The sequence below is a fragment of the Meles meles genome, chromosome 5 (genome assembly GCF_922984935.1).
Source record: "Meles meles chromosome 5, mMelMel3.1 paternal haplotype, whole genome shotgun sequence".
Lineage (NCBI taxonomy): Eukaryota > Metazoa > Chordata > Mammalia > Carnivora > Mustelidae > Meles > Meles meles.
The window spans coordinates 139,913,928-139,926,792 of record NC_060070.1 but is presented as its reverse complement, the minus strand read 5'-3'; the positions used below and the strand labels follow the sequence as shown (position 1 = coordinate 139,926,792).

General features: G+C 43.6%; 1 protein-coding gene across 5 annotated transcripts in view; it reads left to right on the top strand.

Moving 5' to 3' along the window:
* Positions 1 to 9,621: 9,621 nt before the first annotated feature.
* The window catches only part of TBC1D7 (TBC1 domain family member 7), a 36,161-nt gene continuing 32,917 nt past the window's right edge, over positions 9,622 to 12,865 (top strand). For 3 of the 5 annotated variants that reach the window (XM_046006533.1, XM_046006534.1, XM_046006532.1), the window contains exons 1-3: positions 9,622 to 9,815; positions 11,159 to 11,278; positions 12,737 to 12,817. In XM_046006533.1, coding sequence (XP_045862489.1) covers positions 11,167 to 11,278; positions 12,737 to 12,817 — 193 coding nt within the window. In that variant the 5' untranslated portion in view covers positions 9,622 to 9,815; positions 11,159 to 11,166. The remainder of the gene's footprint in view (positions 9,816 to 11,158; positions 11,279 to 12,736; positions 12,818 to 12,865) is intronic. The other 2 variants (XM_046006535.1, XM_046006536.1) reach the window with 2 other exon arrangements.

The window sequence follows — 12,865 nt, the reverse complement described above, 5'->3', positions numbered from 1 at the left end:
GCCACACTTGACTTTTGATTTTGGTCACTTTCTTTTTTTAAATTTTATTTATTTATTTGACAGAGATCACAAGTAGGCAGAGAGGCAGGCAGAGAAAGAGAGGGGAAGCAGGCTCCCTGCTGAGCAGGGAGCCAGATCCTGGGGCTTGATCCTGGGACTCCGGGATCATGCCCTGAGCCAAAGGCAGAAACTTAACTGACTCAGCCACCCAGGTGTCTTTGGTTGTTGTTTTTAATAAAATATGAGTCAGATCTTATCACTCCTCGGCTGACAACTCCTCACTTCACTCAAAGACCCAACTTCTCAGTCACCAGTATGATCCAAACACCCCCCCCACTAACCTTTCTGACTATTGCTGTTCCTGCCCTGCCCCTCTGTCCCCGGGTGGATGCAGTCTCCTCTGACCCTCTCTACCACCTCGTGTATGCATTAAAGCATCCCTTATCTCTATGATTTTCTGGATTCTTCTGTGTCCCTTTCAGCAGATGGTAAGCTCCTTGAGGGTCGGGACATGTGTTCCCATTGCCTGGTGCGTAGTGGTGAATCAAAGTGTTTGCTAAAGAGAATGAACGCTTGCAACATCCCCGGGCCCATCTAGCTCTTGTTTCAAATCCCACACTCTGGATAGGTCTGATAAACTCATACATACCCAGATACAAATGATCAATATGGTTGCATGTATTGATCCTTCCAGGGCTCCTGGCTTTCTAATAGGCAGAATCTTAAGTCAAAAAATGATGTTTAAACACAGAGCAGGAAGCACCTGGCTAGCTCAGTCCAAGGAGCGAGTGACTCTTGATCTGGAGGTTGTGAGTTTGAGCCCCATGTTGGGTGTAGTCGTCACTTAAAAATTAAGAATGAAAAAAGTGCAGAGCAGCAGCAGGGGGCAAAAGATTGTGGGTGGAGAGGGGACTGGGAAACACTTCCCAGCAAATCATATTACATGGATGGATGTCTGCTCTGTGTTTGTGTGCTGCTAAGCCGGTACTCCTGAATCAGGGCACTGCTAAGCGTCTCCCTCTTTATTTACTCAGAGAAGGAAAACAATTGCACCAAACCTAGAATGGCTCTTCTTAAATTTTTTTCCTCCTTTACCCTCACAAACTCCACTCCTATTTTTAAATTTTACTTATGCTTTGGCAAGTTCTTATTTGTTTGATTTTTGTTTTTCTTTGAGAAATGCCACTTGTAAAACTTTTTCTTCTGCATTCTTTTTTTTTTCTTCTGCATTCTTAAATTGCAATTTTTTGATGCCAAAGCTGGAGGAAGGCCATGGCTCATCTCTCAACTGAAAATCAGGTATTTTTTTTATTTTATAAAGATTTTTATTTATTTATTTGACAGAGAGAGATCACAAGTAGGCAGAGAGAGAGAGAGGGAAGCAGGCTCCCTGCTGAGCAGAGATCCTGATGCGGGACTCGATCCCAGGACCCTGAGATCATGACCTGAACCGAAGGCAGTGGCTTAACCCACTGAGCCACCCAGGCGCCCCGAAAATCAGGTATTTTTTTTAAGGTAAGTGACTGGGAAGGAATCAAGGCGGAAGCCTGGCTGGTTACATGGCTTTCAGAATCCTTTGCTAGATCAAATGTACATGCACTACCTAGGAACAGGTTTTTAAACAATTATTCCATATTCCATCTGTTTGTTCATAATGTGCTTTTCCTGTGTTCATTGCCGTGATTTGGCTGAGAAGGGAAAAGGATCCTGTTCCTGAAGCTTTATCAAGACGTTTCCTTCCTCTTTCTCTCTGTCTTCATTTCATTTTCCTTCTCCCCTACAACTTTCTCCCCTTCACTCTATTTTAATCCTGGCCATCAGTGGAGCTAATGGGGGCTTTAGAGGAGTAGCACCTACATGTTGTAATAACTGTGCTGGCTGCTCATTTCCCCTGTTAAAGGAACCTATCTAAAACCCTCTAGACTTTTCTGTCTGTGTTACAAACTCTACTGCAGTGCTTTCAAGCAATCTTGAGGCGAAGAACCAGCTTTTCAAAATTTTTATTTTTTGAGAGGGTGGGGAGGAACAAAGGGAGCGGGAGAGAGAGAATCTCAAGCAGATTCTACACCGAGTGTGGAGCTCAATGCAGGGCTCGATCTCACAACCCTGGGATCATGACCTGAGCCAAAATCAAGAGTCAGATATTTCACTGATGACTGAGCCACCGGCGCCCCAGAACCAGCTTTCCAAAAATGAAAACTCCAATCTGTTGTGGACTTAACTTTTCTCAAATATAATAAATATGAATTACTAGAAAAATGAAATAAAAGACATACAAAATATGAGCCTCTGATTTTTATTATTAGATTCAACAGGCATAAAGTTACTGTCAAGTAGCTACAAGGGTGTCTAAATGGTTGCTCTGAATTTCTGTACTTACCTTGCTGCAGACCCATAACAAACAGTTCACCGACGACCACTAGTCAGGAGACCACATTTTAAGTGGCTGTTCCTACAAACCAAAGTATCTTGTTTCTGCCTTAGAGTGTCTTGATTTAAAAAAAAAATTTAAAAACCTACAAGTTATCCATCTTACCCTAAATGTAAACAAACTAACCAACTCTCTCTATGCACACACACACACACACACACACACACACACTCCAATAACAATAATTCTTCCTGGAGAAGTAATATATGTAAAGTTTAACTATGTAGACTCTGGAACCCGGTCTCAATCATCTACAAGTTGTATTTACTTGAACTCACTTCCTGTAAAATATAGATGATAATAATAATACCAACTTCTGCAGGTTGTTAAGATAATTAAATGGCATCATATACACATAGCTCTTAAAATAGTAGGCCTTCAATAAATTTAGCTCTTACTCTTTCCCCTGCCTTGCTCAGCATTTCCATCTGCAAGACGATGGATTTGTGGTTTACCTGGCAAGCCGGGGCCAGTCCTCTCTTCCCCAGCCTCTGGAAACATCTACAACTGGGGGAGGCTGAATCCCAAGTCCTCCCAGCGCCTCGTGAGGAATATCCCAACCACCTACACTTGCTGCCCTCTGCTGCTGCTGTTGAGAATTACACCAAACACAGTTTCCGGCCGGAAGCCAGGACAAAAATCTAACCCCACGTGGAGGGAATTATCAATGGCTACTTTGTTCAGGATTTGATTGACTATCCATGAATTCATTTTAAAGTGCCTGTAACATCCTAGTTTGGCATTGTTTCGTGGGTGTACCTCCTATAACAGCTTCTGGACATTGTCACTGAATGCTGCTCTTGGTCACCTCCGGTTTAGCCAGCTTGTGATGGAACACGGCCAGTTCTCAGACAGCTCCTTGCTGACTTTGTCATGTTGGGCGTTCAGGCCATCATATCCCAGATGTCCGATTTGAGTCCCAAGTTAGCTATGACTTCTCATGCCGTCTCAGCTGTCCAAACTCTTCTCTCCCTCCCTCTGCGAGGGCCTTTAGTGCCTCCAGAGAGACCCTCTTCCCTCACAGGTCTTTGAGATCTGCTGTTCTAAGGCTTCCTTCCCTCTGATCCGAGTTACCGCTCCCCAGAGGGATCTTAGTCCTCGTTCCTTCAGCCCTATACATCTGACCTTCCTTCTCTCCAGCCTTATCTCTCGTGACACCCACACGGCAGCCACAGGCTGATTCCCATTCTCCAAATAGACCTCATCATTTCCTTTGTGGTTCAGTGAGTCTCATATCTCCTGTCAAATATGCCCCTTCTTCTACAAAGTCTTTAATCTTCATCTCAATGCTGTCCCTTCCACAGTGTCTTCTCTTTCCATTCTAGGAAACCCAGCTACAACTTCTATGGCATTTCTCATGTACCGCTCAGGTTTCTCTTATGAAATGGGTTGTTACTTGGGTAAATTTCTTCTTATCATTTTTTTTCCTGACAAAATGTTTTGTTGAAATGTGTGGAATTAATAAAGAAAATGATAAAATTAAAACTAACTTTAATTAGTTTTAATTTTATCATTTAAAAAATGATAATGGAACCCTGTTTTTTTACTTATTAGTATTTTTTTTTAGTGTAAGCTCCACCCCCAGCATGGAGCCCGGTGTGGGGCTTGAACTCACGACCCTGTGATCAGGACCTGAGCTGAGAGCAAGAGTCAGATGTTTAAGAGACTGAGCCACCCAGGCGCCCCTGAACCTGTTTTTAACCAGGATGCAGCATAACAAGGACAGATGCCTCTCTCACTTGAAACAATAACAAAAAACTGGACAAAATATATGAAGCAGTAGTTTTCAAGATCTTGGGTATCAGGCAACAGCGGACAGTGATTCCACAAAAGGGGGTAAGCAAATGAGGTATGACCTATGATATTACTCCAGCTTACTGCCTCCAGAGAGTGTCTAAGCTGTGGTACAGTTGAGGGGGAGCCCAGGTAGAGCCTGGTGGACTCCTTGATTTGAGGATACAGGGCTGAGAGACTGGGGAAAGCGGGGTGGCCAGAGGTGACAGGACAGAGTACTGGAGAGGAAAGAACTGCAGACGGCAAGCTCCAGAGATCTACCCAGGGTCACCCTCAAGTTTCCAGGAGAGTGCTGATCATTGCAGGTGTGAAACGGCACAACCTGAGGTCAGGGAAAGAATCATCCAAAAGGGTCAGAGGGAACGGTATATGCTGGATTGGGGAGAATTAGTGCGTTTTCCCACCAGCCAGACTGGGAAACCCCATAACCCATGGAGCACTAGGTAGGGTACTCAGAAGTAGGAAATAATTAGCCCCAGAATAGACATGCCTCTGGGTCCACCTAGCAAATCCTGAAAGCAAAACCCAAAAGCATCAAGCTGTTTCCAAATAATGGAAATGCATTCTAGAACAAAGCTCAGGAATATTTAGGGGATACAATTATATTCAGCACCCAAAAAGGAGAAAGTTCGGCATCAGGTGAAAAGTTACCAGGCATACAAAGAAGGAATAAAACATGGCCCATTATGAGAATAAGAAATTGACCAACTGAAACTGACCTAGAACTCACAGTCTTTCTCCTACATGTGCCCTACTTAATCTCCACTGTTTGGGGAATTTCTTCACTTATTTTACATTTTTTTTCTAGTTTCACTGAAAATGATGTTTTCGTTTTAACCTTGCTGACTTTCCATGCCGTCTTGACATGAGAAGGGTCAAATGTGTGTGCAAAATATAAGACAGGGCCAAAGCCAAATAATTATAAAGTGGTTAATGGATTCATTATTTGTTAAATGACTCCTTAAGCACAAGGCAACTCAGGGATCTAACCATAGGGACAGTATTGAAGCCTGTAATCACATCTACATAATACATATACTCCTAGTTTTGACAGGTTGACTAATGTGGCATCCAGTAGGACACATCTGTGTATCATTATGCTTCATGAAAATGGGCCATGAAGACACCAGCAGGGTTAAATGATGCAGGTATAAAATAAGGTTTTATGAGGAAAAACTTATTAGTAGTCAAGTGCATGGGATCCTTCAAATCTAATTATCCCAGAGCTCAGGCCAGGCGTAGAGGGTCTCTACGTTGTGGCCAACTTTCCAATCAAGAGGGTCCCCTCTGCCCGTAATTTTTTATGCATCTATTACAATTGTGGGCCAGAGTGGGGTGAAGTCTATGCTGCTATGATTGGTCAGAAAAGGGGAGCCTCCAGAGTCCCACAGCTGCTATCTGCCTACTTGATTGAGCCAACTCAGGTCTGCGGGAGACACTTCTCTGCCAAATGATGGATACGAAGGAGAAAATGAACTTCCGGAAACATCCAGATTCGTTTCTCTTCAGATGTTTTAAAGATGTGATCTGACACATCCATTACCTGAATTTATATAGTTACCAATCATGCTGTAATGGATTTTTATTATATTAATTTTAATTGCTACTCCAAATGAAGACAGTTGTCTCAGAGCTGTAACCTCACTGGGTTACAGTGAGGGGAGGGGGCTGAGGTCAGTGGTATTTGGTAACTACTCTCCCGCTGAAAGTGAACTTAAAATCTGAAAGCTGTGTCACATTTCTATACATACTCTTATGTCTTCATACCCTGAAATCTAGCTCTGGCCACCGCATTTAATGGGACTGGCTGACTTTGAACCCCTTTCAACCTTGAGATTCCATGGACTCCTGAACTATTATTGCCATAATTTAGTAAGAACAGTTAACCACCAGAGGGCAGTCAGGTTACAAGGCAGTAAGGAGTGATGCGGGCCACATAGGGGCAGCAAGGTATATGCGTTCAAAATGAAGAGCACCTGGGACTTTTAAAATTCATATTTCAGAGGCATCTGGGTGGCTCATTTGGTTAAGCATCTGCCTTTGGCTCAGGTCATGATCCTGGGGTCCTGGGATTGAGCCCCATGTCAGTCGGGCTCCCTGCTCAGTGGGACCCAGATTCTCCCTTGCCTCCCAACTTGTGTTCTCTCTCACTGTCTCTCTCTGTCTCTCGTAAATAAATAAATCTTAAAAAAATAAAATGTATTTCAATTAAATTCCACGAACATTTTATTGCCTGCTAACCCCTTCCTCTTAGGGGTTCCGATGGAGGCTTCATTATACAGGCATGATTGATTAAATCGTTGGCCATTGAGGACTGATTACACCTCCAGCCTCTCTAACCTTCCGGGAGGTTAGAGGTCAGGGCAGGACCAAAGCTCCAACCCTTTAATGACCTGGTTGATTCTCCAGGCAACCAGCCCCCATCCTCAGGTGTCATCCAACAGTCACCTCAGTAACATAACACAGGATATCTTTATCACTCTCAACACCTGGGACATTTCAAAGATTTTTTTTCAGGGCTGTGAGCCAGACATAGGGATGAAGACCAAATACGTATTTCTTATTATGAATCCCAACATCACACTTGCCTACTCCACTCTGTGTTCTGTGTTGTGGCTAATAATGTCTTCTGACACCTCACAGCCCAAACATACAACGCTAAGAAAGAAAGAAGGGCTGTCCATTCAGTGTGTGGGTTCTCTTCTCATTCACTTAGCATGTATGAATTGGGCATGTACTATGTCAAGTAATGCCCCATCAACTACGGGTGCATCAGTTAACAAAGCAAAGGTTCCTGACCTTTTGGAACTGACGTTCTGATGGGAGGATAAACTCAATAACAACTAGAAGATATGGATTACCTAGCATGTGAGGTGATCAGTGCTGTGGAAGAAAGGAAACGTAGAGTGTAGGAGGAGGTTGGGACTCAGGCAATGAGTTTGCAACTTTCGGTAGGGTGGTTAGGGGAGGAAACATATGACCAAAATTAAGGTGAGGAAACAGGTCATGTGGCAGTCTGAGGAAATAGCATTTCAGGCAGAGAACAAACACGAGAAGGTACTAAGACAAGAGGGTCCCTGAGAGTAGATGAGGTTGAGGGAAGAAGGCACATAATGAAAAGATTTTGGTTTCTACCCTGAGAAAGCTGTCAAAAGGACATTTTGAAAGGGTCACTCTGGCTGCAGTGTTAAGTACGGTCTCCAGGAGACTTACTTCCTAGAGAAGCTGCCAAATACTGTTTCTCAGCTCACCAAAAAGCACAGGGAAAGGCAGTTAAAGAACCATATGGTTCTCTTTTTCCTTTTGGGATAAAAGCTGTAATTTTATCTATTTATTTTAGAATTAAGAGTGTAGTCACCTGGCTCAAAGTCCTGAGGGTGCTGGCGATCTCAGTCTGTGTGTGCCTTTGTGATTGTTGCTTCAAATTGCTTTAAGACAACCATTAAGGGGCGCCTGGGTGGCTCAGTGGGTTAAGCCGCTGCCTTCGGCTCAGGTCATGATCTCAGGGTCCTGGGATCGAGTCCTGCATCAGGCTCTCTGCTCAGCGGGGAGTCTGCTTCCCTCTCTCTCTCTCTCTCTCTGCCTGCCTCTCTGCCTACTTGTGATATCTCTCTCTCTGTCAAATAAATAAAGTCTTTGAAAAAAAGAACCATATGGTCACCCTTAAGCTATTCGCAGCTGATTCACATATATCCTCGCTGTGCCGAAGCGCTGTGCCAAGCAGCTTACACTCTCTCATTTAAGAGTTCCAATACCTGTGATGCTGTCACCGTGATTAGCTCTATTTCAAAGATTTTTGAAAAAAAAAAAGGACATTGTAAAACATTAGTGACTGGTCAAGGTTCAGATGAAGAAATGAAGCAAAGGGAATTCTTAAAAGCTAGAACTTGAAGAATTCTTCCCAATATGAAGAAACACTGCGTAAGCAAGGCTTAGTACCCCAGAACTGACGAGCTAAATAAAGATGGTGATGATGGGGGGTGGGGGCTTGGGAAGACCGTAAGTGTCTGAGTTTAACCACCACTACTACTAGCTTCTCTTAAAGTTCTCCCAAGCTAGGTCACCACAAACTTCCGGGCACTATAACTGGACTGACTTCTGGACTACTGATTCCAAGTTTTCCCTCTAGAGCCTGGTGTCTGTGTGGTCTGTTCCGTACACATTTGGGTTTTTAAGGAGGCAGCATCCATCGCTGAACTGACGTTTTTCTAGGAGGTTCCTCTCAAGCTGTATTGGTTTAAAAACCCAGCCAGGCAGTGCTGCTCAAAGGGGGTGTCCCCAGGACCAGTGCTGGTCTTTGACAAGGTAAGCAGAGAAACTGAAAATGTTTATAAGCTTTAATAGCCATTTTACAGAGTAGTTTTTATGTCTGCTGAATCTAATAGGTTGGAACTTGTGTTTAGTATCTTTTTTTCAGACTTCTTTTCAAAATTTACTTTTATAGTGTTTAATCTGAATATACAGTGGCCCAACTATATATAAAAATAGAACTCTGACGCACAACCTGCAGCAACCCAGAGAGAAAAACCAATGCCTTATCTATACTAATCACCCTAGGAAAGCTGCCTGCTGTTAAGTCAGACTTTCAGGAAGCCAGACTGCTAACTTTAGAAACCCAATAAGTTAAAAAAAATAAATAACCCTAACAATTGGCCCCGAATGGCTAGGACTTGATTAATAACTGACAGCTTCCCTAATTTTTGTCCCAACTTAGAATCAACCAGAGAAAGCCTCACATGGCTAACTGACAATCGCTGGGATCACACAGGATGCCCCATTTCTAATTAGTCTCCCTACAGCTTTCCCCTGCCCGTAGCCTTCCTTGAGGGCATGCCTCAAGCACTGCCTTTTCCCTCCATCAGCCGTTCCCACTCCTCCATCTGCCTTTTTCTGCCAAAACTCAACGGAGGGTGGCTCTCCTGCATAGCAAGTTCGGAATAAACTGCCTTTGCATTTTTCATGTGCTTGGTCTTCACTTGTTTCCGCATACGGAAAAGAATACTGAAAGAATAAAAAGGGAATAAAGAATCAAAACAGGAGTCTTCCACTGCAGACAGACAGCTTGGGGGGTGGGCATCGTCCTGGGCTCCAAGGTCTCCCGCAGGCGGGGACCTTACAACCCTAGAGGAGAGAGCGTCCCAAACAGTAACCACCAGGACAGAGGGAATAAGGGAGTAGCGAGATTCTCCGGACCCGGTGTGGACCGGAGGACCTTGAGGACGGACGCCGGGGGCATGCGCCGCTGTATGCCGGCCTGCGCCTCCCACCCCAGACGCTTCGGCTTTTTCAACAGTCCCGGTTTCCCAGCGGGAGTGGAGCTTCCGAGCATGCTCTGAACGCACGCGCACTCTCGGCACCGCCCCTCGGGCGGGTACTTACGTCACGTCCGGCGACGGCGGCGGCTGTGGCTGTGGGTCGCGGGCTTCCCGGGCGCTGGCGTCCAGCTGCCTCCCTTCCCCGCGGGGGTTCTGGTGGGGGCGCGTTCGTGTCCTTGGCGGTCCTCACGTCGCCCTCCTGCCCGCCGGCGGGTCAGCGCGCTGGGCCTGGTTTCCGCTTAGTGTCAACCCGGGTGTGGTTTCCACTACTAGAGGTGAAGCGTGATAGGGAGAATGGGACCTGGGGTCGTTTGCATTTCCTGAAGTGGACGCTGAGGGGCCGGAGTGTCACTTACAGAATTTCCTCCACGACCTGTGTGCCGCTGTCGCGCAGTCCGAGAATGGCCCGTTCTTAGGCAACGGGCATCGCATCCCCCTGCAGCTGTATGGCGGCCGCTTTTAAATGAGTCCCCGAATTCATTTAGCATTTTTGTGCTTTGATTTTATGTTTTAAAAAAAGTTTGGTCCTCAAAGCTCAGAATTCTTCAGAATTTCTCATTTTAAACTATTCCTCCTCTTTCCTGTGACAGAAGGGGCTCAGAGTATATCTTTTCAATAAGACCGTGGCTGTCTGGAACTTCTCAGGATTTCTAAAACCTGAGGATTATATATATGTGTGTATATATATATGTTACATATTTTTTTTCTTTTGCTTCGACGTTTTAAGCATTTGAGTCAAGCAGTGTAGTACTTCCTGAAAAATGTGTTACATCCATTTTATTCTTAAAATGCCAACCCGATTTGACCTTTTCCTGATGACTTGCTGTCAATCTTAGGAACTCTGTTTTATGAAGTTTATTGTGAAAGAACCAGAGGCCGCTGAGCTTTTTAAATTCTGATGCCAGATTTTAAGTCATTATTCTATCTCCAGCTTTATGGCATCACTCTCGGACAGGCTATGCTCCAGCCCCTCTTCTCCTTTTCAAGTTAGTGCTGTTCATCTGTGGTGGGTTCTGAATTTTGGTAATTGCATTCGATAATATTGTGTTTGAAGTGAGGAATTTACGGCCTTTTACTTGATAGCTTAGTTTTTCATTTCACAAAATGCCCGTTCAAAAATAATGGCTGAGCAGAAGATTTAAGTCACCTAGAATCCAGTTACCTAAAGATAAGTCATTGCCAACATTTTAGCATATAGTTTAATTTTTTTAATGCATAATAATAGTAAAACAAAGAATCCCAGTGGATACTGTTTGGTAACGCCTTTTGCATGACATCTTGTCTGTCTTCATATTTCACTAATTCTTTTTCTTTGAGCGTGTGTAATGGCTAGGAACTCCCATAAGTAGTAATTCTAGTGCCTGCACCGTGTGAAATCTAACAGCTCAGAGGACTTTAGTTTTATGTGTTGGTTTTTGGCCAAGGAGCATAGTGAGGTGGTGGTAGTTCTTTAAAAGAAGATATTTAATGTTGACTCCTGTGCAAGGGCAGCCAGTTTGTTTTAGTATGTTGAATTCATGGAGAAGTTGCAGAAAATCATTGGGAAAAGTCCCAATTCTTCATTCTTTGTTTTTAAGCTCACTCTTTTCCCCTCTCTGATCTTTCTCTCTCTCCCAAGAATGAAACATGACTGAGGACTCTCAGAGAAACTTCCGTTCAGTATATTATGAGAAAGTGGGGTTTCGTGGAGTTGAAGAAAAGAAATCATTGGAAATTCTCCTAAAAGATGACCGGCTGGGTGAGTTTTACAAGCTAAATTAAGGTGGTTGGGTTTTAGTCATCCCAGCTGTCCGGAAAGAAATGCTATCTTAGGGGCGCCTGGGTGGCTCAGTGGGTTAAGCCTCTGCCTTCGGCTCAGGTCATGATCTCAGGGTCCTGGGATCAAGCCCCGCATCGGGCTCCCTGCATAGCAGGGAGCCTGCATTCTCCTCTCTCTCTGCCTGCCTCTCTGCCTACTTGTGATCTCTCTGTCAAATAAATAAATAAAATCTTTAAAAAAAAAAAAAAGAAATGTTATCTTAAAAGACATTCAGAAGTATTTGTTACCTGCTGTATTTTTTTAGTGATAGGATGACAGGTGAATAGTGTATTTTGGGAGAAGTTATGGATTTTTCAGGCTTATATTTTGCCAAAGCCAAGTCAGATGTCTTTGAAAGGTCTCAGGAAGACAGTGGTGTTTTTTTCCTCATATTTCCCATGTATTTCTTTTCCTAAGTTTTCAGAGGTGTTACTAGCTTCTGGGTAAATTCACAACAACTCTTGGCCATGATTTTTCCTCTATGGAAATACTGGGACTATGTTATTTATTGACATTTTAGTTTCTTTGTAGTAATAATACTACGAACTAGTACTAATACTAATTATTACGAATTAATTAATACGAACTAGAACTAATACTGTTCTGTTGACTAGAGTAAAATAAACTGAACCATAGATAAAAATTTATATGTGTAGAATGCTTTTAAAATTTCAAAGCCATTTCCCACCTGATCTTTGATCCTCACTAGACAGTCTGTGTTTAAAGTATGTCTGGAATTATTCACAAGTAGGGGGATCTGAGGTCCAAGACAGATGAGTGTTGTTTGCTGGAAAATGTAGAGATTTGAGGGCTGACCATGCCACTCACTAGCTATACTAACTAAAGTCACTTAATTGCTTGGAGCTTCAGTTTCTGCATTTTTTTTTTTTTTAAGAGAAATCTATATTTATTTGGGAGAGAGAGAGAAAGCATGGGCGAGGAGGTGGGGTGGAAGGAGAAGCAGACTCCCGGTGAGCAGGGAGACTGACTCCGGGTTTGTTCCCACATCCCTGAGATCACAGCCTGAGCTGAAATCAAGAATCGGATGCTTAAACGACTGAACCACCTAAGTGCCCCAGTTGCTGCGCCCAACACGCTTGCAGTATGGATTAAATGGAATAAATTCTTTAAATAGTACCTATTGCTTCTGTCGTAGGGAATGTAGTAATATATGCAGAAAGCATCACCTACGCCTTGAGGCACTGATTGTTTTTAAATAGCTAGTTGGAGGAACACCTGGGCTAGAAATCAAACCAGCGTTGCATTTCCCAGATTCACTGACTAGAGTAGAATTCTTCTGAAGAAATGTTACTCTACTTCAATTTTAAAAAATGAAATGCACTTTCTTGTGATCAGCATAAAAAGCTTCTAACTGATTTTTTTTTTTTCTTTGTCTAGATATTGAGAAACTCTGTACTTTTAGTCAGAGGTTCCCTCTCCCGTCCATGTACCGTGCGCTGGTATGGAAGGTGCTTCTAGGTATGAGATTCAATGGTTGGAAGGCTTATCTTCAAAAGTGTTGAATGA